At 40.1% G+C, this 26,166-nt stretch overlaps 1 protein-coding gene across 2 annotated transcripts in view; it reads right to left on the minus strand.

The window, feature by feature from the left end:
* kmt2ba (lysine (K)-specific methyltransferase 2Ba) overlaps positions 1 to 26,166 on the minus strand; it is a 44,735-nt gene extending 18,569 nt beyond the window's left edge. The window contains exons 1-25 of one of the 2 annotated variants that reach the window (XM_039605532.1): positions 25,779 to 26,166; positions 20,085 to 21,627; positions 19,651 to 19,817; positions 18,235 to 18,324; positions 17,966 to 18,122; positions 13,256 to 13,526; positions 12,492 to 12,553; positions 12,128 to 12,376; positions 11,027 to 11,130; positions 8,307 to 9,146; positions 6,208 to 6,321; positions 5,879 to 6,025; positions 5,379 to 5,471; positions 5,157 to 5,274; positions 4,954 to 5,067; positions 4,263 to 4,453; positions 4,020 to 4,121; positions 3,801 to 3,911; positions 3,321 to 3,388; positions 2,989 to 3,146; positions 2,808 to 2,875; positions 2,350 to 2,484; positions 1,154 to 1,312; positions 919 to 1,036; positions 713 to 791 (exon numbers count right to left, since the gene is read on the minus strand). In XM_039605532.1, coding sequence (XP_039461466.1) covers positions 713 to 791; positions 919 to 1,036; positions 1,154 to 1,312; positions 2,350 to 2,484; positions 2,808 to 2,875; positions 2,989 to 3,146; positions 3,321 to 3,388; positions 3,801 to 3,911; positions 4,020 to 4,121; positions 4,263 to 4,453; positions 4,954 to 5,067; positions 5,157 to 5,274; positions 5,379 to 5,471; positions 5,879 to 6,025; positions 6,208 to 6,321; positions 8,307 to 9,146; positions 11,027 to 11,130; positions 12,128 to 12,376; positions 12,492 to 12,553; positions 13,256 to 13,526; positions 17,966 to 18,122; positions 18,235 to 18,324; positions 19,651 to 19,817; positions 20,085 to 21,627; positions 25,779 to 26,081 — 5,561 coding nt within the window. In that variant the 5' untranslated portion in view covers positions 26,082 to 26,166. The remainder of the gene's footprint in view (positions 1 to 712; positions 792 to 918; positions 1,037 to 1,153; positions 1,313 to 2,349; positions 2,485 to 2,807; positions 2,876 to 2,988; positions 3,147 to 3,320; positions 3,389 to 3,800; positions 3,912 to 4,019; positions 4,122 to 4,262; positions 4,454 to 4,953; positions 5,068 to 5,156; positions 5,275 to 5,378; positions 5,472 to 5,878; positions 6,026 to 6,207; positions 6,322 to 8,306; positions 9,147 to 11,026; positions 11,131 to 12,127; positions 12,377 to 12,491; positions 12,554 to 13,255; positions 13,527 to 17,965; positions 18,123 to 18,234; positions 18,325 to 19,650; positions 19,818 to 20,084; positions 21,628 to 25,778) is intronic. The other variant, XM_031739555.2, reaches the window with a different exon arrangement.

Here is a 26,166-nt window from a genome sequence, read left to right on the forward strand (position 1 = left end):
AAAGATGAGAATTTGTGTGTGTGTAAAAAACGATTTGTGTTTGTAAAAAATATTTACACAAGTAACAAATATTTTTTGTAACTAGAAAACTACACAAAAACAACACTCTGGTCCCTGAGTCTGAGAATAAGCCATACACCGAGCAGCAGGTACACCACTGTCTCGACATCCTCCTTTGTTGTGTTGTTCACATTGCATACAAATGCCTTGGCCTTGTTGCTATAATGACCACATGCACATTAGGTCGACTGCAATGGAAAACGACATCAACCGAGTTCAGTCCAGCTGAGTAGGCAGTAGTGGAAGAGGGCTAACAGAGTCTTCTGTTTAAATGTGCTTCTACTCTAAAGTAGAAATGAAAGTGTTTACAGCCTGATAGAGAAAACAGTCTGACTTTAAAACTAATTTCCCTGTGGGTACTTTTTATTTTTCTTTAATAATACAACCGTGGCCCCTTTACACATCAAGAGGAAAACATGGTTCTGTGCTAGGCCTGTGGACAGCTTTGCAGACTATGTGTTGTAGCTGTTTTTAGCTATTTATAAGTTATAGAATACGAAACGGGCATGTTAATTTCTACTTGTATCTATAACCCAAAAGTTGCTGTTTGCGAAGCAGTAGATGAACAGCTTGTTTAGACTGCTTTATGGGGGGGGACAACAACAACAAAAAAACAAAACAACGCTTGAATACAAAGGCAGTTATCACTTACTGATAGCCTACAGGATACAGCATCCTCCCATTTGACGACAGCTCTGACAGAACACCAAGTTTCTGAATCTGCAGCGAGCCTGGAAGGTAAAAAAGAAACAGATAATGAGGTTCATCGCATCAAGACATAAAGCAGCCGTATTTTAATTCAATCTGAAACTATCCCATTACAAGAGTCAAAAACATGACACATCAAGATAATCTTACCTATGGTCATATTTATGGATTCTGGCTCAAGACCTGTGAGGAACTTCCTTCTGAGATTGATCCCATTGAAGTCCACATACACCCGTCGCGGGACTTCAAACCCTTTACCAGAGACAATCTGTGAAGAATCACAAACAATAGTCAGCATAATAAACACAAAATCAGAGAAGAAAATATATGCATACTGCTTTCAACAAAAATATATATATTTATAACTAACAACATAAATTCACACCTTTGCAGTCACCAGGTCCCTGTGTTTGTAGCAGTAAACCTTCCTGTCCTGCTGGAACGCGCAGCTCTGGGCACGTGCACACATGAAGTGGAAGTTACTCTGACAGGTGGGGAGGCAACAGCCCACCGTGGCTCCTGACTGTCCGCAACGATCACAGCGCTGGAGGAAAATTTTATATGTACATACAGTTTTAGAAGAACCAAAGGGTACTTTTCAATATCACAAATGAATGACTAAACCTAAAGTCAGGCCATTAGGATTAGAGATGATCCAATAATTTACTAGACCTTTGAATGGGAGACAGGGAGAAGGAAAATCAAAGTTTATACTAAAATGAAGAAAACACTCAAAACTGGCCACAATAATGGCCAATAATAACAATAGAAATGAGCCATAACAAACCATTTATCATATTTTTCAATAGTCAAAATGTGCTTTTATTCCACCAAAGTGACACTTTGTATTGGATATAATGTTACAGAAATATATGTAAAAGTAGCCCTCCTTCCTTTTTAGCAAACATTTGGTGTTTAATGACTGTCAGCTGGCGGTCTTATCTCAACTTTTAATCCATGATAAAAAAAAATCCTCCAAATTAAAGATAAATAATTGGCCTAAATGTCAGGTTTAGGTAATTTGCAAACATTGCCTGGATTTCCTTGTTAGAGTTTCTTGAAGGGGAATACTATATATCCGTTTATCGATTTGAACAAACAAAATTACTTTGAGAAAGAAATCATGCATCTCAATGCCCTTTTGCCTCGTGGGACCATTTCTCATCCAATTAGTTAATTGACTTTACGCCAAATTGTCTGCAGAGTTATAATGCTGACATAGAAGGACAGAAAAAGGTTAAAAAAAAAAAAAAGTGCCCAAATTCAGATTTAAATTTGTTAAGTCTGTGTGTGGATAAAGGTGCAGCTGTCATTTTACATTTGTTAAGTTAAGTTAGATCGTTATTCTATGTGGAAACATCTGTCTCGAATTCAGTTTTTGTGATCGTAGTGCGACCACTTTTGACCGTCAACAGCTGTTGTCGCTTCGCTTGTTTGCATCTTGCCATCACAAAGACAGGTGCCGGCACATAAATGAAATGAGATTTAACGAACTGTATTTCTAGCAAGAGCAGCGACGTCTGAACACCTAGCTGTCTAGCTGTCACGCACAGCCTTAGTTACCATTTAATTTAATCTTACCAGGTGGCGCCCCCTTGAGACAGCACTGTGCACCTGAAGAAGAGCGCTGTTTTCCTCATACACCTCTGCAGACCAAAGACAGCAGTTAACATGGGCCCACTCGTTCTGACCCAAGTACAGGAGCCGTCCTGCTTCCTGTTGGGAAAAGAGCAGTTATATCAATTAAGAAGTATCAGGGAGCCGTTATTATAGTGCCAAGAAAACAAAAAATAGTCAACAATTTACTAAAAATTCTATACATCCTCACATAATCAGTCATTTCTTTAACAAAAACAGTGAAAATGGGATACTTTCCCCTTATCCTGAACTTAAAAAAATTGATTAACTTAAACTTGCTGAATATTTTGAGGACTTCTGTCTATTCTGATCCCTTACAGAGCAAACAATGCATGAAACAACACCAAAATTAAGTGGGGGGAAAAGATCTATGAGCCAAAAGCCTTGACATAAAAACTCACACGGGGAGCAGAGTCTCCACATTGCTGGCACAGGGCACATTGTCTCACATCTTCAGTCTTGGTGGTCTCTGGAAGATCATGTAAACATTTTAAACTTGAGAATGTGATCGATCTATTGCAAGAAAGTGTCTTTAGCTTTGTCTTCAGTGTGCTACAAAACAGATTGTAATAACGTCCATACCAAGTAATTTCAGAGAGGGAGTTTGCTGTGAAGTCACTAACGACTCGGTTTTCCCCGTCTGTGGGTCCCTGGAGTTTTTGAGCTGGTATGTTCTCTCCAGCCATTGTGCATAGCTGTGCTCTTTAGACGGTGGGAGAACTGCCTCGGGGAGCATGCCACTAAAGAGGAGGGGATAAAAACAAACTGAAGAGAGCCATTTTAGGCACCTGTCCATCTACTACAAGGTCTTCAGACATTTTAATTATAATTAAGTTTTAATTTAGTTCCAACCTTGTAAATGACGAAGTTTATGAAATGGGTTAAGTAAATTATTTTTAGCTGCGTTTACTTACCTCGGAAGTTCTTCTGAGAACGAGTTCCACTTTTTGACATTGCACCAACTGAATACTTTTTCCATGACCTGTCAGGCAGGAAACAATGAAGTAAGACCAAAATTAAGGAATGTTGAAGGACAGCGTTCATTTGGATGTGACAACAATGAGAACAGAAATGGGGCAGCTGTAGCTCAGGTGGTAGATGAGACGGATGGTCATTTCCTCGCAAGTATCCTTGGGCAAGATATTGAACCCAGGCTGGCCCTGATGTATCCATCAAAGTAAAAGTGTGTGTGAATGTTAGAAAAAGTGCTTAGGCATAGACTAAAGCACTGTATGAATGTGCTACGAGTGCTTAACTTGGGGAGAAAGGAGCTATATTAGTCTCCTAGTGAATTTATCCTGAGGAAAAACAGGTTTCCCTACAAAACGAATTAAGGTCTGGGTCTCTAAAAAATACATTAAAAGCAATTAGAGAATGGTAAAGGGAGTGCTTACTTCAACGTAGTGTGACATTGCCTGAAGGGTCGGTCTCTGATCTTCCAGCAGAGCTTCCGCTTCCTGCAGCCTTTGCCTTATCACAGAAGCAATATCGCTATGAAAGGCTTTCTGATTGGGAGACAGGAAAAAAGAAAAAAAGGTCATTAATTCAGTGTGGGTTCTACAAAAAGAGCCTAAGTGTAAATGCATAGGATATTTAAGGAAACATATGCTCACTATTGAGGTGTAACCGCCCCCTTTAAACCTCCTCTCCACCGCTTGTAGATCACAGATTGGTTGCTGTTCCCTGATAAATGCTGTGATGTTTGATTCCTGACACTGAAAGACAGTAAGAGACGACTACTTCAGCGACACATCTGGAATATAATCAGGCTTTAAAGGACAAATACTAAAATGTGACATTTTAAAGGATAAAAAGGCTTCCTGGTGCGTCCTCTCAGTCTTGTGGGCAGCTCTTACCGCTTTACACGTGATAAGGTGCTGAGTGCTGTTGGAGGAGAGGAGGTCAGTGAGCACCTCCTCCACTCTGGCTGTGAGCCTCCTCTGCAGCTCCTCCTTCAGGATGCTGTGACTGGTTTGGTGCTGACTGCAGGGCGAACATGTAAAATCCACTCTGCCTGGCTGACTCGAGAGCAGCCCAAAAAGCTCCTCTGCAAAGACAGAGAAGGAGAGCTTCGTTTCTGCACAACAAGTTAACAGTAATCACATTTTATCTCCATAGTTTGCTCCTGTTTTATAAGTCACTCATTAGAAAACAAGCTCATTACAGCCTTTTATATTTAGAAAACTTTCACTTTTGATTAATTCACTGTTAAAATTAATTCATATTTATTTTGGTGAAGCCACCTAAGTTTATTCTCTGTCTCTGATATCCACTCTTTGGGTTAGAAAAGTCTCAAATCAAGCCTTTAGAGTCTGAAACCAGAGCTTTCATCTCACAGGGATTAGTTGTCCGTAATGTGATGTCATTATTTGAAATTGTGGCCTTGTTAAAGTATGAGTATTCACCCTTGTAACTGATAGATGCATTACAACAATAAGAGGGGTGGAGGGGGTGGGGGGTCTACTTTTAACAGCCTCAGGAAACATGAAATCCAACAAACAGTGAACAAAAACCGACTGAACTGAAAACTTTATGAGAGCAACTCACCTGAGATCCCTTCACATCTGTAATGAATCCAGTGGCTGCACTGCGAACACTGAAGCATCTGTGACGGTTGGATACTGTCTTCATAGCACTTGTGGCAGATAGTGCAGAAATTACCTGACGTAAAATAAACACAAATCACAGATGAGTCACATCATCCATTTCAAGCATATTAAAAATACAAGTTCAACTCTCACAAGTCTTACCTTTTTTGTGGAGTGAGGTGCAGTCGGGGCAGAGGTCCTGCTCGTGGTTCCACGTCAAGTCCCAGGTCTTTCCAGGAGTCACGCCGCAACTTTTACACCGAATGCACGTCATACACACCTGCACAAAGACATATTTGATGTACGGTGTCATGAAATTGTCACATTTATCCTCAAATAAACTGAACATATTCCTAATTACTTTAAAGCTGTTAATGCATTTACCCAGGGGACGCTGGAGTTCATAGGTTTAGGGTATGTTGGTCCCAAGCACGAAGGGTGGTATGACGTTTGGCATCTCCTGCACTGCAGCACAGGCTGTGAAGGGACAGAAAAACAAAGGTATAATAATTATCGGTAAATACTTGACTATGATGTACATCAAAATTGATAAATATGTAATTTAATTCAGATCTCGTGTATAAAATAGATAAGAAGTGTTTATATTGGGTTTTTTTTTAATGAAGTGAAAGACTTAAAGTTATCAAGGTAAAAAAAATAATTTTAAAAGACTTTAATATGTCTGTACAAGACTCTCGTCCCACAGAAACACTTTTCATCTCACTCTAAAAATTATTGAAAACAATAACACAAATAATTATTTTCCAACACGTATAAATTAATGCAATCTTTTTTTTTTATTACTTATTGTTTTTCTTTTTTCTTCTTCTTCTTATGTGTATTTTTGGGGGATATTATAAAGTCTTGCTATGCCTCATACACACCTTTGTGCTCTTGCTTCGACGGCCGCACACGTGACAGAATTTGCAGCGCCTGCAGAACCAGTTCTCCTTGTTCTCCTCGAGGGGGCGCTCCTCGGGTGACAGGCAGAAACTGTGGAAAGGCTCACAGCAGATCTGACAGAAGATCATCTGATGGAAGTGGGAGGTAGATAAGTTAAAAAAAATAACAGTAACAACAACATTCAGAATGCATATGAAATGTTTCTATTTTGTTTTTTGTCACATAAGTGAAATGTAAAACAGAAACTATTTGCGTGAGCACCCAAATAAGCAATTTGCATACTTTGCCAAACTAGTCAAGCTCAGCTTACCTCGTGTCGCCCTTTACTGGCGCAGAGCAGACAAACGGGCTGAGGCGTAGTTGGGACAGAAGTGAGAACGCTGAGGCCGCCCATTAGCCACACATTCTGGACTGCACAGTCCTCCTGGTGGACAGACGGCCAATAACAGCACAAACAAAGCGATCAGAGCCTCTTCTCCAGAGGTTTCCAGGTGCTACATTAGTTCACTAACCTGTATCAAGTAGGGCTGCCACGATTAGTCGACTAGTCACGATTACGTCGACTATCAAAATCGTCGACGACTGATTTAATAGTCGACGCATCGTTTGAAGCTTTGTAAGATCACAAAAGACGCAGGAATAAGTAGTAGGATTTAAGAGTGTAATAACGGACTGAAACAGAAGATGGCAGCACTGCATGTACAAGGAATGCCAGCTGCCGTTACACTCCGAAGAAGAAGAAGCAGCAGTGTCCCAGAATTCATAGCGCGGCCCTGCTCAGTTTTCAACAATGGCGGCAGCTAGTTAGTTTTAATATTACTTTTATTAATCTTTCTGGGTCACAAAATAAACGTTTAACATATTTTCAGGCGAGAATGTAGCTGTGTAAACCTCAAATATTTGCTCAGTTTATCAAGACACTGCATATTTTCAAAAGCGCTCCGACGCGGAGACGTCTGTTACCCACTAGCTCGATAGCTAGCCGGGGCAAGGCTCACTAGAGCCCGTGAGAACACCGGACTCCCGGCAAATCGTTTTCAAACCCACCACTGTCTTTCGCTACTCAGGTTAAACATATATAAGTCAGTTAGATAACTTAAAAATGTTATTGTTTGGCCTTTTTTTGAGTATTTTATTTGTTCCTGAGTAAATCGGTTTGGCTGAGATTAAAGTTTTAGTTTATACACGACTGAATAAACGTCAAGCAGACAACTGATTATCAGAAGTGAGAGATGTTCGAGAATATACTCCGGTGTCCCGTTATATTTTAGATAGCAAGGAGTTTATTAAACTTTACCGAAACAATCTGTAAATCTCATTAAATTTAATAAACTATCATCTTGTCTTTATTTTTAGTTAGCACATACCCTAAACACTTAAAACTGTAAGCTAATGTTATATAAGAGCAGATGCTGCTGGTGCAATAAGCTGTACGTTTTACGTCCAATGGATGCATGATCCGATTAGTCGACTAATCGCAAAAATAATCGGTGACTAGTCGACTATCAAAATAATCGTTTGTGGCAGCCCTAGTATCAAGGTTATGAACATATGCCGGTTTGTAACAACTGAATGAGAGCATGGCTGATCATCCATATGCTGAAATAATAAACATTCCCCGCTGCCTTCTCCCATTATGGTAATTTACACAGCATGAAAATACTGATGTTTGACGAGTGTTTGTCATAGTGAAAATGAACTTTTTCTCTTAGAGATATTTTTCTCAGACCCATAAACTGTATATAAAACTTGGCATGGAAAATTTAGGTTTGACATTTGACCTTTTTTATATTTTTAAACTGAATATGCCTCATACTCTGCTTTTTTTATCTACAGTGTTCTAAACTGAGCCATAACCTACAAAATGAATATCATGTTTTTTAAAGAACATCTAAAATCAATAACTTAGACTATTAACTACAAATGTGTTTGCTGATGTCATACATGAAGTGAGCAGTAAGGCCATCTTCCCAAAGATGATGCTTTCTATAAAAACTTTCCAGTGTGTGACCAAAGCCCACAGATGTAACAACCACTTTACTTGAAGCTACACAAACTTAATAATCTGCAATTTATGCAGATTTTGAAGATAGACAGATGCTTTATTATTCCTTTGCAGGAAATTATATCGGCATGGCAGCTTCAACACAGAGATAACAGCACAAATCTGAAACCTCAAAGCAACATTAATTTATAATAAAGTTATTAATAAATGTGGATAAAAATTATATTATTGTGCATTAAGCAGTTGTATAGCAGATGTTATGAAGAACCTCCTGAGATCAGTTATATTTTACAGCTATGTGGGGCAGAATGAGCTCTCTCGATAATGGTGGTGCTGAAAGGTAACACTGTACAGTGAATACACACCCCAGTGAGCTGTAAAGCAAACAGGCTGCTGAGACTCACCTTGAAGTCTACACGGATCTTGTACGTGTTCTGCGACAGGCCCTTTTGGGGAAATCCGTTAGTTAACCCTGTCGGGGTGTTCACTGACGTACACTCTGCAGGATTCTGGGAACGAAGGACAGAGTGTGGGTCAGTTGTTGGACAGTTTTGCAGCACTGTCTCTTTTACAGAAGAATCCGGCTTGTCCTCTTCAGCCTGCTCCAGTCGTCGCTCCTCCTGCTCGTCTTCTGCGTCCTCCTGTAATTCTGCGCCTGCACTGACAGCCTGAGGGGGGCCAGGCACAACTCTGCTCAGAGTTTTATCTGTCTTAGCTCTGTGCGTCTCTGTGTGCTGCACCTCAGACCCTGGACGCCCATGAGAGCGCTGCTGTGACGAAACCTGAATCACAGCTGACTGCAGCGTGGACGGTGGATGCTGCTGAGGTGGTGATGACACACATTTGTGCGAATGCATGGCTGACTGCACCATGGACTGGGGCAAACGCTGCAAACGTAACAGCAAAGATTTCTGTGGCGAGTCTCTAATGGGATGAGGTGAAAATGGAGAATCAGGCTGCGTTTCAGGATGGGACATTTCTGGAGGACAGTTTGTAATGGGACATGACGAATGGGAAAAAGCAGGTTGTGTTGCAAGATGAGACAACTGTGGATGCGACTGTGCAATACACCGATCCACATCATCATGTTGGGGCGACTGCCGCAGCAAATACACAGCAGGAGACTGCAGGACAAAATCAGGCAGACGGCATAAGTGTATTTGTAGCTGCCGCATTGGGGTCCAGGGTGGTCTGGGCTCAGGGAAAGTTTCTCTGGGCTCCATCTCTTCTGCGCTCTCCTGTGCCTGTGGAGGAGGGGACTGCCTAAGCCAACCAGCAAGAGATGTACCAAAGTTACACTGATAGTAGTGACATGCAGCGGCGGCAACCGGCAACAGCCAAAATGACAGAAAACGGAAGGAGCACTGCGACTTTCAAAAGACGGTTAGCCGGGAAGGAGCGTTAAAAGTGTATGCATTCAGTAGCAGCACAGAAACACACACAGAAGTGTTAACTGAGTGTTAATACACACTATTTTAAGAGCTAGAAAAATCATAAACACAAAACTAAACAAATATTTTGGTGAAATTTAAATTAATCTGCTATAGAATGCACACAAACTAATAATTTATCTAACAAATCAGGTGTGTAAGCTGGTCACCCAAAGAGCAAGCCATGTTGAACGCAGAATAAATAAAGGTCTTTTCATAAATTATGGATTTGCATAATTCCATCTCTACACTTAGGAATTCTATGAAATTAAAGAGATAATGCACCTGTTGTGTCACATGCAAAAACCCACCCACTACCAAAAAATGGTTCATGCAACGAGCCACAGCAGCATAATCTGGCAGATTAGTGATAGCACAGCAAATACTTCTGCTGTAATGTCTACAAGTGCTGCTAGGTGCCCCCCACCCACCCCCCACCCAGTGCACCTCTGTGCATATAATCTGCTAAAAATAGGGCTACTAATTTGCAAACCATCATATGCAGACAGAGACAGAGCTGCACTTTAAGAATCTGTTCTTTATGGGGGAAGTGAGAGATTACAAAGAAATGCAGAAGTTTGAAGCAATGCAGAAGCAAAAACAAAAAATCTTACTGACAATAGACCATTCTTTCAAGCCAGCAGAACAAGATTTGAGAGGAACAATCTCGAAACTGACAGGTCTAGTTTGAAAATGTCAAATGCTAGTAAGAGAAGCAATAGGCATAACCAAGAATCATCTCAGACCGAATAAAGACAAAGCAAACAGCCTTTTAGCTGTGAAGTGAGGGGTGGGAGGAGGCAATGCTGACTTTTTACACATCTGCTGTGTTGATTAAGGCAATCGCAGTCCCAGTTAAACTAAACACTAGACACAAAGAGGCTTCCGTCACTATTTAAGTGACTATTTACAAACTGCTGTACTGACTCCTGAATATTTGTTATTACCAATTTTAAAGAAGCACCTCCTCGTTGAAGAAAATATTTGACTTTGGACAAAAGAATCTTCTTCATTGTCTTCCTGCAGATATTTTTTTTTTTTTTTAAAAACACCAGCATTAAGACTCCAGGGAGTAAAACACCCGTTACAGGAGGGGCATGACTTTCCTTCCCCATGCCAACATCATGCTTGGATAACAAGTTCACTAATGGTGCTAAATGAGACAATGGATGTTGTTCTTCAAACAGAATATCGCTTACAGTGCTACCAAAAAAAAAGCATGCTGTAGATTATCCCGAACGTAGCTTGATTGATCCATAATTTATGAGACAGACGGAGTACATGCAAAGAGTCTTATAAAAAGCTGGAAGTGAGAAAGAAAAGATCAACGGGGCTACAAGACTTCTTTAAGGAATTTTTTATCCCAACAGACGTGGTTTAACTAAGAAACAGTGGAAAAACTGAAAAATGAAATTCAGAGCTGGGCAAAAGCACCACTTGGAAATAATTGTTTCAATTGTGACTTCAGGGTGAAATATTTATTTAAATTATAGAGGAAAATTTATTTATTAATCAAAGAAATGAATTAGGATAAGATGAGCTTTATTAATATTTAAAATATTAAAAAAAAAGAAAACCAAACACCTGTCTAGAAATACTGACAGGTATGAAGGTAAACTTTTCCAAAGAGTACTGTTTGTCCCAGGCTCCATTAGGTGGTCTATTAGAGGCGGATTAGGGAAACATGTTTTTACCTTGTAAGCTTTGGTTCTGCTGCCAGCTCCTCTGGAAGGCAGCCGGCGATGCCTCCCTGCATCTGGGTCGTCTGCCACTGATCCACCATCTTGAGAAGCAAGATCTCAAAAAAAAAAACAAACAAACAAAAAAAAAAAGATACACAAATCTAAGAAACACTGCTGACACAAAAGAGGTTTCAAACACAATACTAGGGTTCAGAGCAAGGAGAGATTCTGTGCTTCTAATATTTAGATTACTGGAGGATGCACAAAGAAATCATTCACCCAAATTAAAAGGGGAAACGGCCCAGGATGCACTTGGACCCGAGTCCCCAATGAGCTATAGTGGGGAACTGATATATTTATTTCCATTTATTTATTAACTCTTTGAACTCAACAGTTCATATTTAAAGGTCTGTGTATATTCACTACATATCTTGCATATGTGCGTACTGTTATGATTTTTACAAATCACGTTTACCTCAACGAAGTTAACAACATTACCAACAGGGCAGTCAACATTACCTTAAAATTGGCTGGAAAATCAGAAATAACACCTCTAAACTGGAAAAACATCAACTTACAACTTCAGGGGCTCTGAGACTTGGAGTTAAAATAATCGAGTAGATTTGGCACCTGCTCTCCTTTCAACCTGCCTGATGGATGCACGCTGCCAGAGGAAGGAGTACAAGCTACACAACTTTGTGGCCTCCATTTTGATTTTTTTGTTTTCTTTTAGTCTGTGGTGTAATATCAAATCACCAATTTCTGAGACATCTCAGTGTCATTATATTTTTAAATAGATAAGTTCCAGTTATCATGTGGATCAAAACTGCTATGAAAGTAATTCAGGACTTATTTTGTTGTTTCCGTGTGTCTCAGAGCCACAGCTGGAATTATGGAGAAAATATCACCAAAACTGCTTCACAATCATTCCCTGTTAGCTGCTGTCAAACAATATTAGGCATTGTGATGATTTACATCATGCTGCGCCTCTTTTTCTGTGCGCGTCTTTTATGAAACGTTTATGCAGGATAAATATTTGCCTAAATAAAGAACGGAGTGAAATTCAGACTTGACACTCAGAGGCTTGTGTGCCAAAACCAAAGCTTTAGTTACCTTGATTGTTGGCAGCAGCTACATTTGGCTTTACTGTCGATTTATCTGTCCTGTCCTCTCCTTCTTCCTCTTCCTCTTCGTCTTCAGATTCTGATTTAAGCAGACTGCTATAAGAGCGCGGCGTGATGTTACGCAGCGAATGCTTCCTGACTCCAAGCGCCATCGAGGATGTTCCCTCGACCGGCTTTCCAGAAGTCCAGTTTGTATCGTCACTGCTTGTAACGGAGCCCAAAAACCCCTTCGCCTGGACTGAGAAAAAGGAGCCTCTTGATTAATTATGTACACAAGCTTTTAAACCGGAGTAGTCATTCAACTTATTAGATTCAACTAAAAAATAAATATATATCCAAAAATAAAAACATACCTTTAAATGGTTTCACAATCCGCGCCATCTTTGCTTTTTCAATCCGGTCACACTTCTTATATCTAGAAGGGGGAAAAAAATGGAAAAACATAAGTGTGTGTCCAGGGCAAAGTTCAAGTGTACCCATCTATAAATGTGTTTAACTCAAAGAGTCAACTTGCCTTCATTAACTGAGTTCTTTAATATGCGTTACTGAAAAGAAATAAGTATTTTTTATGTTTCATGTACAAGAAATTTCTAAATCTACAAGGTACACAGTATTTTAGGCACCAATTAAAACATGTAGCAGGGTTCATCTTTAATTTGTGGACCAAATATATGAATAATTTTCCGCAAACAGCTGGATAACTTGCCTTTAGAGCAATAGGTTGGAGCTGTACTTATTCAGGCTATGATGAGAACATGTAGCTTTCAGGTTGGCTTAGTTTAAATTAAATCAATATGTAATGGAAATCAAATTATCTTCTTGGAGTATCTAGTATATCAAATTAGGGCCTATACAGCAGCCGTATCTAGCTTTGTTCAAGATGACATGCAACATTATTCCAGGTTACAGAGCTGGAACATACATATAAATGAAAATACAAGAGTTGAGTAAAATATATTTTATATATACATTTATACAGCCAGCTCCTTTAATGTGAGTGTTGGCAAATAATTCAAATGCCTTTTAAGCATTCGGTAAAACTTCATTAAAGGCTTATCCGTATATGAAGGTCATGATTTTCATGTAAAGCACAATAATGCAAATCTGCTTCACTCACATGCAGCACTGCCTCTTGGTGTTTGGCCCCCCAAACTTGGGCTTATCCAGGCAGTTGACGCACTTGGCACAGTCCTCTTCCACCAAGCAGCCTTTGCAGCGTCCACAGCGCCTCGAGCGCACTCCTCCACGAGTATATTGACTCAGTATCTTCCTTTTCCTGAACCTGTGGCCCTTGCCCCTCCCTCTCCTCCTGCGCTGGATGCTTTCCTGAGAGACAACCCACTGGGTCCTGCCCTGATCATTGATGTCATCATCATCATCTGCCACATCTGAAGACGAGAGACAGAGAGGCCGGGTAAAAGAGCCATAGGACACATTTGCTTCACCAATATGTGCATGCGATGTGCTGGGGGTGACATCTTTGGACACCATATCTCACTATTCAGCCTGCAGATCTAACGGCTTCCACTCTACATTTAATGGACTGTTGTTTGATTTTCACTTGTACAGCTACTCTCCTTTAACGACTGTCTGAAGAGTTGATAGAGCAAGTGTGCGCACATCAAGGCAAACATTTCTAGTTCCTAAGCCCCCAAAAAGGGTTGCAAACAAGGGAAAAAACAAGGTCTGCACACCATTTTGCTCCATATTTTGTACCATGTCACCATTTCTGATTTCTATGATGACCGATTCTTTTGCAGGAATGCTAAATTATGAGTCATGTTTTGAACATACTTACATATAATTTGATTTTTTTTCTCCATGGATTCGCTTTTTCTATTACACCCAAACACTTTTCTTTCTTTTTTTTTTAAAGTTATATAAATCTCGTACAGGATGCTGTCTTGTGTATCTTTCTGTAATGAACCCCTTGGATATTGCTTTGGTAATAGTCCAATGGACAATTGCAGCCCTGCTTTTAAGAAATTAATCACTTGTTGGATGTCACCAATTGATATCTAATTTCTTGTCATTATCCTACCATGAGATAGGCTGGTGCTTCCTGACCTATTTACTTATTTTTGAAATGGACTATTTAATTTAGTTTTGGGTTTTCTTCCAATCAACTTGGCGTGACATTGTATTTTATTCAGAGGAAATGATATTAAAAACTGTATTTATTATTATTATCATCATCCTTTATTTACTTTAGCCATTGCAGCTCCCAGAGGAGGACTTCTGGCTTCCTCTTCAGAAACTTATTATTTCAATTTCTTCCATCAGACTTTCTTTCACACCACACCCGGCTGTGCATGCTTCTCTCTCTCTTACAAGAAACCTGGACCATCGTCTGGGTTTTTGCAAGAGAGGCTTCACTTCTTTCTCTTTGTCACCTCGAGGGAAACAGGTTTTGTAATTTGGAGAAATGAGGGCGTGGTGAGCCCGCTGTGGGAATTGTTGAGAATGTTTTGTAAGTCCAACAGTAATTTTGGACATATTTCAGTGTACATATTAGTGAATGAGACCCACTGCATTAATGGAGAAGCCCTCATCTTCTGTTGTTTTTGCAATCTATCGATTACTCCATCGATTAATTGGATAAAAATAATTTTCTCTTATTAATGAGCAATAATAAATATTCAATAGAGAAAAAAAAATCCAGGTTTTTCAGAACTGCTCATTCTTGTCCATTTTAGAAATTACAGCATTTCAAAGTTTAACTGCATACAACATCTGTAAAAAAAACAAAAAGAAAAAAAAAAAACCCCAACAACAATTAAACCCTTTGAATGCATTTATGTGCCATATTAAAACTGAATTTTTTTCAAAGAAAACACTGTCTTAAACCAAAAATATATCAATAAGCCCAAGGTCAGAGGTCAAAGTCAAACAAACAACAGCCCTCAGGTCAGCCACTGGCTACTGGAGTTTTAATGGCCTGTTCATCTGCATATTTTGATGTCGCCTCACTGCAGATTTTTCTCTGTGTTAAACAAACACTGGTGGACTTTTTCCAGTAAATGTTTTAATGGTGATCACAGGAACAGTGATGGTGTTTGGACACTAGAAACTGGTTTTCTTTCACGTAACCTGAGCTCACCATCTCTGTATCGGCTTCACTTCTTTGCTCTTCTTGGTCTGTAAACAGACTCTGGCTCCAGCCTCATCATCACTGATGCTGTTGTGTTGTCAGTCTTTTTGACACATCGGCACGCTACAGAGCCACGTGTTAAACAAAACATTGAAGCAAACAATGTGTGTCAATGTTTGTTTGTTTTTTAAATAATCGAAACATTCGAATTACTCAATGAATCGTTGCAGCCCATATCTGGTGGTGATTGGGTTTTTTGTAGACCTGCTAACATGTTAGTCAACAGGTGACGCTGATTTTTATCGATTAGTGCTGATAATGCTTTTGTCTCACTGACAAGCTGCCTGAGGATTACATTTTTTAAGAATTTAATTATTACTTGGAGCCAAACAGAGTACAGACCTTTCTTCCCTTTTTTTTTTCTTTTGTCTGAAGAGTTGGAAATCTCGAGATGCTCTACAGTAAAAATGAGGTGAGTGGATGAAAACTGGAGACAAAATCCTTTATGGGTGGGAACTCCCTTATGTAACCCGTTTCAAACTTACAGGCATCCTCTTGAATCCCCCAGTTGTATTATTTCAATGCTACTGCACACATTTAAAAAAAAAGAAAAAAAAAGGAAAAAATTACTTAGACGTGCGAACTTATTGAAATTTTAAATAAATAATGCATGAATAAGCTTGTGAAAGGATCACTTTTTGGTCTAGATGTAGTGTTCAGTGAGTCCGTTTGTCAAACAGTACTTCCTCACCTCATACTGAGTGATGCTCACTTGACCAGTGTTGGGTATAGCTTTCCAACAGCGGTGGCTAATCTGTGTGTGACAAGAGATATTTTTGCTGGAAAATATTTTAGTTACAACTACATTGAGCTAAGAAAAAAAAAAGCATGTTTTACTTTTTTGCCTTACATGTTAATTTTTGCCAAAATTTATCAAAATTATGCTTCATAATATTTTTTTTAAATTTAGGTTGTTTGTTTAGAAGTGCAGAAGCTTTGCTAGTCAGATTGGATCAGAATATTTTAGTTCATTTCATTATTATAATTTCATTTTTAATAAAATAGCAGAGCACCCTTTGCCAAATCCGTGCAGACAACACTAATTACCCTACCCAACCTTAAAGCAGGGTTACATACAGTAGAGTCAATCTATATTACTACAGTCAGTTTGTGAATTAAGTACTAATCCTGACTACTGCATGGTTGTAGTAACACCAACTATACATAAGCAGTAGCTGATTGTGTAACCCTATAGGTACTGTGATGCAAAAAAACATAAGGATGATATAAAATCCAACATTTTCATATAACCTTTAATAGAAATTCATGATACAAGTACCTCAAATTTCTTTCTCTCTCTCTTTTTTTTCTTGTTATGTTTCATAACCATAAAATATGATGGGAATTCACAACAGCTCACTGGTGGCACAACAACAACAAGGTGACAAAGTTTCAAAACTTATCTGTGGAATCACCCTACTTTAATGTGTTGTACTCCCCCTTTTTTGCATTAGCTGACAGATGTGCAGACACCAGTTTATCCACATTGTGCTAATACTGGGCCAATATCATCCAAAATCTGCTAAATTAACCTGAGTAAGTGGATGCTAAAATAATAACATGAGCCACTTCCCTCCTCCCTACAGCTTACGGTAGTGGCAGTGTTTGCTGCAGGAGTGGCGGAGTCGTCTGAAACTCCATAAAAAGGACTGAATAGCACTGTGGCAACAGCCCTCCTAACAGTGAGCACATTCAAAAACATTTGAACTGAAATAACTGCTACAACACGCAGCAGATACCATAAAATTCATTTGATTTCATTTAATACTTTAAGCCTTTTAGACTTAATACCTCCTAAGGCTTTTTGGAAATTGATTTCAAAGCTTATTCTTTCACGACCTGTGGATATTCTTAAGTAAACTCTACTTTTTATTATTTGTTTATTATTAGTTTCTGTCATTTCAACCATCCAAACAGAAAGACTGAGAGACTCTGAACAAGCACATCAGCAGCTTCAGTTTATTCTTCTCATGCCGGTGAAACAAAGGCATGTATTTACTCATATATATTGCTGTGCATCTCTCAAGGAAAGGACACGCACCTTTTTTCATGCAAAGCAAGTTTAGTTTGCATTTGTTTTGACCATAGACAGCAGAAAAACCAAACAGAGCTTCCAGCTCAGAAAAAAAGTAAGCCAATGGGGAAGTGCCTTAAGCCTGCATTTTTTAATAACAGCCACCAGGGGGCATTCTTTGTGGCTACAACTTTATTGGCTCAGTCATTCATTTCCTTTCATAATGATGGGGGAAAAAAATAAATTGCTAACCCCACTTTTTAAATTTTGGTTATTTTAGGCATTAAGAAAACAGGGTTATCCAGGATAAGCTCACTAGCGAATAAGTCTGTGGTTTCAAAGTGAGGTACTCCCTTTGGTCATTATATCCAGTTACAGAACACCTAAAAAAACACCGCTCACCTCGAACCAGTGAGTGACATTCATGGTAGCCATGTCCAGCTTTTACACAGTCTATGGTTTTGACACTTAAAATATAAACTGTGTCTCTTATACATTAACAGATATAAGACTAAAAAACACTGAATAATATTTGAAGTGTCAGTCCCTGATTCTTTTCAAGCCTTAAATAACAATCGCTGCACATACACGGTGCAGAGATATACCTTAAAGGAATGTTAACAACTCCATTCTTAAAAACTACACATGGAGGTGGACTGTACCTTCCGCTGCGGGAGAAAAGGTGATGCCCTCTCTCTCGTGAAGTGGCAGAGCGCTGAGTCTGGGAATGTCATCTGGCACCATGGCACGAGGCTGCCCCAAAGCCACAGCTGCTGCCCGGCACACGTGTTTGATCCTCGGACCACCAAGAGGCTGCTCCTGCATACAGACATACAAATTCAGTGAACTCAGGTAATATTTAGTTAATGACAAATGATGCTAGTATTGGCAATTAACAGAAAAGAAGAAGAAAGAAATGCACATTTATTACCTGACGAGCAACATCTTTGGGAGGCAGGCCAACTCTCCTCCTCCTCCTCCTCCTTCCAGTCACTGGCACTCGTGTTTCTCTAGAGCCCAACTGTTCAAACAAACAGGAAAATCAAGGTCTCATTTAAAAGATACTACGTCATTAGCTTCTTAAATAAATGGTCAAGTCACATGCATCACAACTGATAAGCACTAAGCTTAAATTACTACTCTCACTGATTCTGGCAGATGTCATATCAGTTTTATTGCTACTGGTCAGTAATCAGGACGGTCTACTGAACAGGTCCCTGAACTGTGCTGCAAACATGTAAAATAAGGTGAGAACACTTCAGTTCTTACCTCTCATTTTTCACGTTATTTCAGTGAATTGTTTTCATAACACAATAAATACAGAAACAATGTAAAAAGTGCCCATTAAAATTTTCCAGAGGCTTTTCTACAACTGACATCCGTTTAATGTGTTTTATCTGAGCAATGCAAATAATATATTCCATTTGAATATATAATAAACAAATAATCAGAGAATCAGAGCCTTGAAAAACCAAACACGTCAGTAATAACAGATGGTTATGTTATATATGTTTTGTCCTAATATATCACGTTTGTTACTGTATATAAATAAATTAGCACCTACCAAAGAGGTTTTGGACTTGCAAAGCAAGCAAACGAATGAAACAAACAGAACTATTTTAAGTGAAATTTAATTTAACCCGGTTCATAAAGCTAAATCAGTACAATACATGGAATTCTGTTAAGCAAGATAAGAATGACTGTTTGCGGCACAATCATGCAAACATGCACAATGCCTGCCATCAGCTTCTGGGAAAACCCTGTATACGTATAGTTTTTTTACCTTCTCCTGGTAGGATATAAAGCAATACTCTGATAGAAGGTGGGAACAATGCATCTACAACCTCTTTGCTGTCACCATTAAAACAAAAAACAAAGCAAAAACAAAACCAGAGGAAGAATGTGCTCCAACAGGCATCAGACGACTGATTTAGACCTCTGCTGCACAACCTAAGTGTAACTTGCCGAAGTTGTTGCTAGCGCTTATGGTTATATGTTAATTATCTTGTGGCCGTATCCTGGTGTTTTACATGCCACAACAGAAACAAATAAAATGCTGGTACTTTCCCCCAAACATATTCACGCCTCAAGTTTTTTCCAATTCTCTGTACTTTCCCCGCGTCCACTCTCTCTTCAGGACTTTTCTGACATTCTTGAGTCTTTATATTGATGCTATGATTATTGTTCTTTATACTGAGGAGATGATGGTTATTGTCTCGCTGATATATAGAATAGGAGGATTCAGTTATCCTGAACAGTCTGATCACAGTAACTGTGGGCAGCATAGACATGAAATGAGGGGCAACATGAGGGGCTCATTAAAAGATAAACAGAAAGCATTTCTTACCTGTGACAACTTCAGCTGCTTCTGTTGATCAATCTTGATGAGCTGGACTTTGGCTTTCTTCAGCAGGTGGAGCATCCTCTTATTGGCTCCACTGAGACCTAGTCGATGGCTGGGCCCACTGACCTCTGGCCCCTCGCAACTGTCCGCTGTCACTTTTGGTGCTTCGACTGCGCCAAACCCCATTTGAAAAAGGAAAAAAAGTTGACTCCAGTTAGAGGATTTACAAGCAAACACCTCTTCACTGAGGAATACAACTATACAGTGGAACAATCACATTTATTTGTTAAAATATCTTTACGGAATATAATCCAAATTGCACTGATAAATAAAAACTAAATGTGGAAGTTTAATGCCCGTTTCAATTCAACTCTGTAGTCCTTTTTTTAAATATTATACAATGCAAGTTTTTCATAAATTATACAACTTATCCTTACTCTTGTTCCCTTTATCTCCATCTTCTGACGACACTTGCAAGGGCGCTTCCACATCAGTGTTGACCACCACGGCTAGCTTCCTCACAACACCAGGTGAGTCCAACTCCTCCATCATGAGCTTGGGCCTCCGTCTTTTCCTGACATTAGAGGTCAAACTGTCGCCATCTTGTGCATAATCTCCCTGAAAGTCAGATGGTCCTTTCTTTTTCTCTGCCAGTTTTAATGTCAGTTTCTTGAGGTTCTTGTAGAACTCCAGGTGGCTCGTGCCTGGGCTGGGCTTTGACATTCTTGACATGCCTGATGGGCTGTCAAAAAGAGATCTAGAGTCACTGTCTGACTGTAGCGAGTTGCCTTCATAACCTGCCTCGAGAATGGATGCGCTTGGTTTTCCGTCCTCTTTCTGTTGACTTTTCAGCCATGTTGACAGAGAGCCCTTCGGAAAAGGAATCATTTCCTCATCCAAGAATCTCTTTGGAGCTTTAATCACTCGGGAAGACCGTGCGCTCGTTAACGGAGTGCAGGAGTTACTGGAGCTCTGGCCTAGTTTCTCTGAAAATGGCTTTGCCTTATCCTCCGATGGAGTAACATTCTGATCTTGGATCAGCAGCTCGTTGCCACCCTGCGTGTCTGTGGCTGGAATGGGTTCTGGCTCGTAGGTATAAAAAACACGCCTAGTACGAGGACGACCGAGTTTTGGCCCCTTAATGAGTGGAAGACTTTTTGTCTTCCGCTTGTAGCCAAACACAGATTTGCGCTGATGTCTTCTGTGTGCTCTTTTTTCAACAACATCTGCAGCCTCACACTCAAGGGGCATCGCCGCCTCTTCCCCGCTCTGGGCGCCAGCCTCAGCTCCAGCCTCAGGAGAGGCACCCATACCTTTAGCAAACCTCTTCTTTTGCCGTTTCTGAAAAGATGCTAACGGCAAAGGCATCAGATGAGATGTGCGTCGAGGCTGCCCGATTTCAAAACCCTTGATGCGTTTCACAGACCTCCGTGTCAGGGACTGGTCCCTATCCGAGTCCTCTGACACCTCGCCTTCTTCTTTGATCCTCCTTCGAGCTTTTTCTGTGCCTTTAACTGCTGCCGTCACAGCATTTGCTGACTTTTCTTGCTTGGTGCCACCAGCTGAGGTAGCAGCTGCTTGATTTAACACGCCTGAATGTGCCGTTTCTCCTGCTTTTCTGAAAATATCAGGTGATTTTGTACCACTCGATGTACCTGAGGCCTGCTTGTCTGCATGTTTGGCTTTTGCAGTGAGAGCTACCTGCTTTCCCTGTAGTTTGAGTACATGCTTTGGTATTTCCTTCTCTTTTTCTTGGCTCTCTTTACCACCCAAGTCTTCTTTAGGAACTCTTGGTACAATTTTTCCAATCAGACCTGCCTTTGGGGTCTTGGGGATGATTTTTCCAATAAGAGGCTTTGCTTCTTGTGATTGGTCCAAAACTTTAGGAGACTTTTCTTGGCTGAGTGACGAATGAGAAACAGCAGCAGAAGTCTTTTGTGGACGAACTGTTGTCATCCCAAATCCAGTGAACTCGTCCTCCTGGAATAAAGCAGATAAAGTACAATCTTTGAGTTGTATTAAAAAAAAGCATTCGGACAAGAAGTCATATTAGAATTTCTTGATCTCTGTGACTTTGGCAGACAGCACTGAAAAATTACTTGCATACTTGCTACCTGCAATTTCACATTTTTGTGATAATCTGTTATAATATATCCAACAGTATATAATAAATAAGAAATGAAAAAATGAAGAGAGAAACTGATTTTTACTTTCCCACACTGACTGTATTGGTTCCAAAAACAGCAGCCACTGTGTATAAAACAGTTAAATATGGCGTAAACAGACTTAAGGTGGATGCTTTCTTGGAGCAGGAAAGACTGCTGCAGAGGCATCTTGTTGCATTTTTATTCTGGGTGCTCAACCTCACTCTGCTTCCATAGCAAGCTATGCAAGCTAAGCTAAACAACCAGCTGCACTTTTAAAAGCCGAACTTTTCCCCGGGTAAGTGACAGCTGTCACTTACCTGTCACAACAAATCGCTTCATCACATGGAAATCCCACAACACCTCTACGTAATCTGAGCTCAAGAACCTGCAATGTAATATTTATATTTACAAAAAAGAGCTTACTGAGAACCTTTCATTTTAAAAAATGTGGTGTAAAATACAGGGATAACACAACCTCTAATTTTGAACTTTTTAAAAATACATCAGCTAATCAAGTGCTTCTCACTGTTCCCCACTCTAGATTTAAACTTTGAGGACATGGTGCACTCTCTGTGTTTGCCCCTTGTTTTTATTTATTGGCATTTGAGTCTGTTTGATTTGCTCACTGATATCTTGTGTGCCACGACTGTATGTGTTTAGTACCTACTAACATGTATTTGACTTATTTCTTATGTTTTTTATCCATTCTAGCCTTTGTACAGCACTTTAGTCAATGTGAACCGTTTTTAAATGTGCTTTATAAATACATTCGAGTTTCAGTTTGACTTTGAACTTCTAAAGACAACAACAAGTGCCTGAGACTACATACCTCCGCAAAAGCTATGCATCAGTCCCTAGATATTTGGATTCTAATATTTTAGCATCAAGACAATGTCAGACATTTATTTCTTATTGCATTCTTTTTCTTTCCTCTAAGATATGATGCAAAATTCCAAATTTCTCCAATACTAAAAAAAAAAAAAAAAAAAAAAAAACTGTAATAATATTCTGTTCATAACCTTTCAGTTTTTTTAAATCCTGGCAACAACCACACAAACTAAACCAATCACAGAATGCCTTTGGCTATAATAATATGAAAATAATTAAATAATGGGACCATTCAAAGAGCTTTCAGTATTCAGTTTCAAACAGTGACCAGCAGGTTTCAGCAGGCACTTGGGTTTCTCTGAATGTGACTGGGTGTTATCTGTTTAAGCCCAACTGAAGTTTCAGAACTTAAATTGCGCAGTCCACAACATCCAGAGACAGAGATGAAAAAGACTGCATCGCCTTCTCACCACTTTCTGTTTCCATCATTTAAAGCTCAGGTATTGGCTCTGTTGAAACTACAGTCTAAGACCAGCACCGCTCTCTACTCTTACTCCTCCATTGCATCAGAGCGCTGTAGATTGGATGTGCCAAATGAAAAAGTCTGTCAATCTGTTAGTCACCCATAAATAATGACTCGGGGCCCATTCACTCCCTGTGCACATTCTAATCTGTAGCTAGATATGCTGCAATATCATCTCAATAACTGAATAGGTTTTGGGCAATTTGAACCCTATTCTTCCCTGAAAAAAATGATATTTCCATCCACTTATTAAAAACATAAAGGCAAACTCTGTTTGCAACAGCATCTTAAGTAAAGTTTGGAGTTAATGCACATTTCTACCCCTGATGCAAAGGTTGCACACTACATTAAAGTGAAAGAAACCTCAAACAAGCAGTTACTCACATTCATCTTTACACTCAGAATAAGAGTCTACAGATTTATCACCACTGAAACTCCCCTAACGATATCTATTCTATAACTGCAGTACACATGAGTGTGAGAGATACTCCAGTTGAGCAGCAGCACCCACAAGCTTTATTATCAGCCATGTGACCCTGTTACAGTCCAGCCTAAAGGGATTGCATCAGTGAAGTCTGACTGATTGCAGATATTAAAGCTCCTGTGATTAGATCCTATGTATGAGATTACATTATTATCACCATTCAGCCTGACAGGGGCTAAAAGGAGGCCACTAATAAGAACAGTGGCAGTATAAACACATTATGTAGCGTAAGAGTCTTTACATTACCCATCAACTGGATGGATCTGCAAAGAGTACAATGAAAACGCTACCAAGACTTCATCCCTGACCATTTAATTGAATCCACAACAACAATCACCCCAAAGGGCTTGATACTGTAAGCTAAAGACCCTAAAATATTATAAAGAAACCCCAACAATCACACGATGCCCTATGAGCAAGCACTCGGAGACAATGGGAAGGAAAAACTCCCTTTTAACAGGATCCTCCAACAGATCCAGACTAACTGAGGGGCAGTAATCCACTGTGACAGTTGGTGGGTGATGGTTAAGAGAAGAGAGCAGAGAGAGACAGGACAAAGGACATGCTATGGGAAAGAGAGGGCCAAAGTTTAATAATTACTAATGATTAAATGCAGTAGTGGTGTACAAATACACAGAGCGTGAAAAGAGCTGAGTGAAGAAGAAACCCTCAGTCATCATGGGAAACCCCACAGCATAAGCCTAGTGCCGCATACCTAATGGATGGTTCAGGGTCACTTTTGCCAGTCATGACTGTATGCTTTATGCAAAAGCAAAGTTTTAAATCTTGAAAGTAGCGAGAGGTTTCTAGCAGAAGGGCCTGATACCTTAATGCTCTGCCTCCCTTTCTAGTTTTAAAAACTATGAAACACAAGTAAGCACTTTTACCATGAGGTCAAAAATATGAAGGGATCTGATTATTCTAGATTTTGTATGTGAGGAAAATTATTTTTAAAATTCTGTCCATGCACCTCTGAAGTACGCGAAACAGATGATCAGAAACAAATGTATCCACTCTTCGATCAAAATTTCTTTAAGAATGAATTTTATTAAAGGCTAAGGAGCTTGGAAAGAAAAGCATCTGGACTTCTTTAAGTCGCTTAAAGACGTTTCACCTCTCATCTGAGAACCTTCACAGACCATTTTATTAAAGTTAATTCTTAATGTCAGATCATGTCATGTGACATGTCAAATGCAAGTAAACAAAGAAAGCATCTTTTGTCGAAGCAATGTGATTTTGCTTGCAAATCCTCTGGTGCAACATGTAGAGAAAACCTACTTCTGGCGGTTTAACCATTAACTTACATACGAATACGCAAAGAAGGCTGAGGAAGGTGGTGATGGTCGTAATGAGCGTTTTGTAAACAAAGACTGCTCACATTTAGTACTGGGCTTTCTTTTTGTTTAAGCCTGATTCCCTATGTATAATACATAATTATACTCCCGAGTTTAGGTTTATTTCCCTTCCTGTAGCATCTCACGTTAGTCTTACGTTCAAAACACCGAACGGGTCAGCTGACCTCTCTGACGTGGAGAGTACCGTCCCCAAAGTCATGAGCGGTGGCGGCGGCTGCTAACTACGACAAGATTAGCGGCACAGGGTGGGAACTTCAACTCACAAACCGTATCGAGGGAGGGAGGGAAAAAGAAACAAAGACATCTACTGGCTTCAACAACAACAACAACAAAAACTCCCCCTCACCTCTGCGGAAGTTTCCATCTAATCATCGTTTTTCTTTCATGCCAACAAACTCAGCGGGACACAGGCTTGATCTCTATATATTTAAACGAGCGTATAGCTTTGATATGATCATTTTAAAACAAACAACGAACTTCAAATATGTACAGAAGTCATCACACTAACAATACCCACCTATAATCCTCACTAAAACACTGTAAACACAAGCGGCCAGCTACATTTACAGTGTGGGATCACTGTTTGCTAAAACTAAATGAAGCTTACCCTGCAGGCAGGCGGCTAGCTTCTGTTGCTAGCTACACTGCCGCTAACTAGCGGTACGTCAGCTAAAATACGCTTACTAAGGAAAGAGAGCCTTTGAATGCAGCTCTTTTTTTGAATAACTGCCTTTATTCGTCTTTTATGGCGACTGTTTCCCGTAGAGCTGACACGCTATGTTTAGCTTATTTACCTCCTCACTGTTGCTGGACTCGAAACCCGCATCTCTCCGCCGCCTGTGCTTCTCCTCCAGCCCGAGGAGGCACAGGAGGGACGGATCCTCGCTTAACGCGAGGCCGATGTTGACGGGCCTCGGCCCTCCGGTAAGCAGCTCCGTCTCCTCCGAGCCCAACCTTCCGCGTCTGGTACGTTTCTCCGAACGCTGCCTGCTGCGAAGCGTGCACGGCCGGCCCGGAAAGCGAGCCCGGGCCGGTGTCTGGCTACTCAAGCCCGCGACAGCAGCGGGAGAAGATAATCCGCCTCCCGATGCCGCCATTATTTACTACACAACAACACGGACGGCGCGCCAGCAGAGAGTGGCTGCAGCGATATGAGTGGCAAGATGACTGCTGCGACGCAAA

This window comes from Oreochromis aureus, linkage group 22 (assembly GCF_013358895.1).
Source record: "Oreochromis aureus strain Israel breed Guangdong linkage group 22, ZZ_aureus, whole genome shotgun sequence".
In the NCBI taxonomy this organism is placed as follows: Eukaryota; Metazoa; Chordata; class Actinopteri; order Cichliformes; family Cichlidae; genus Oreochromis; species Oreochromis aureus.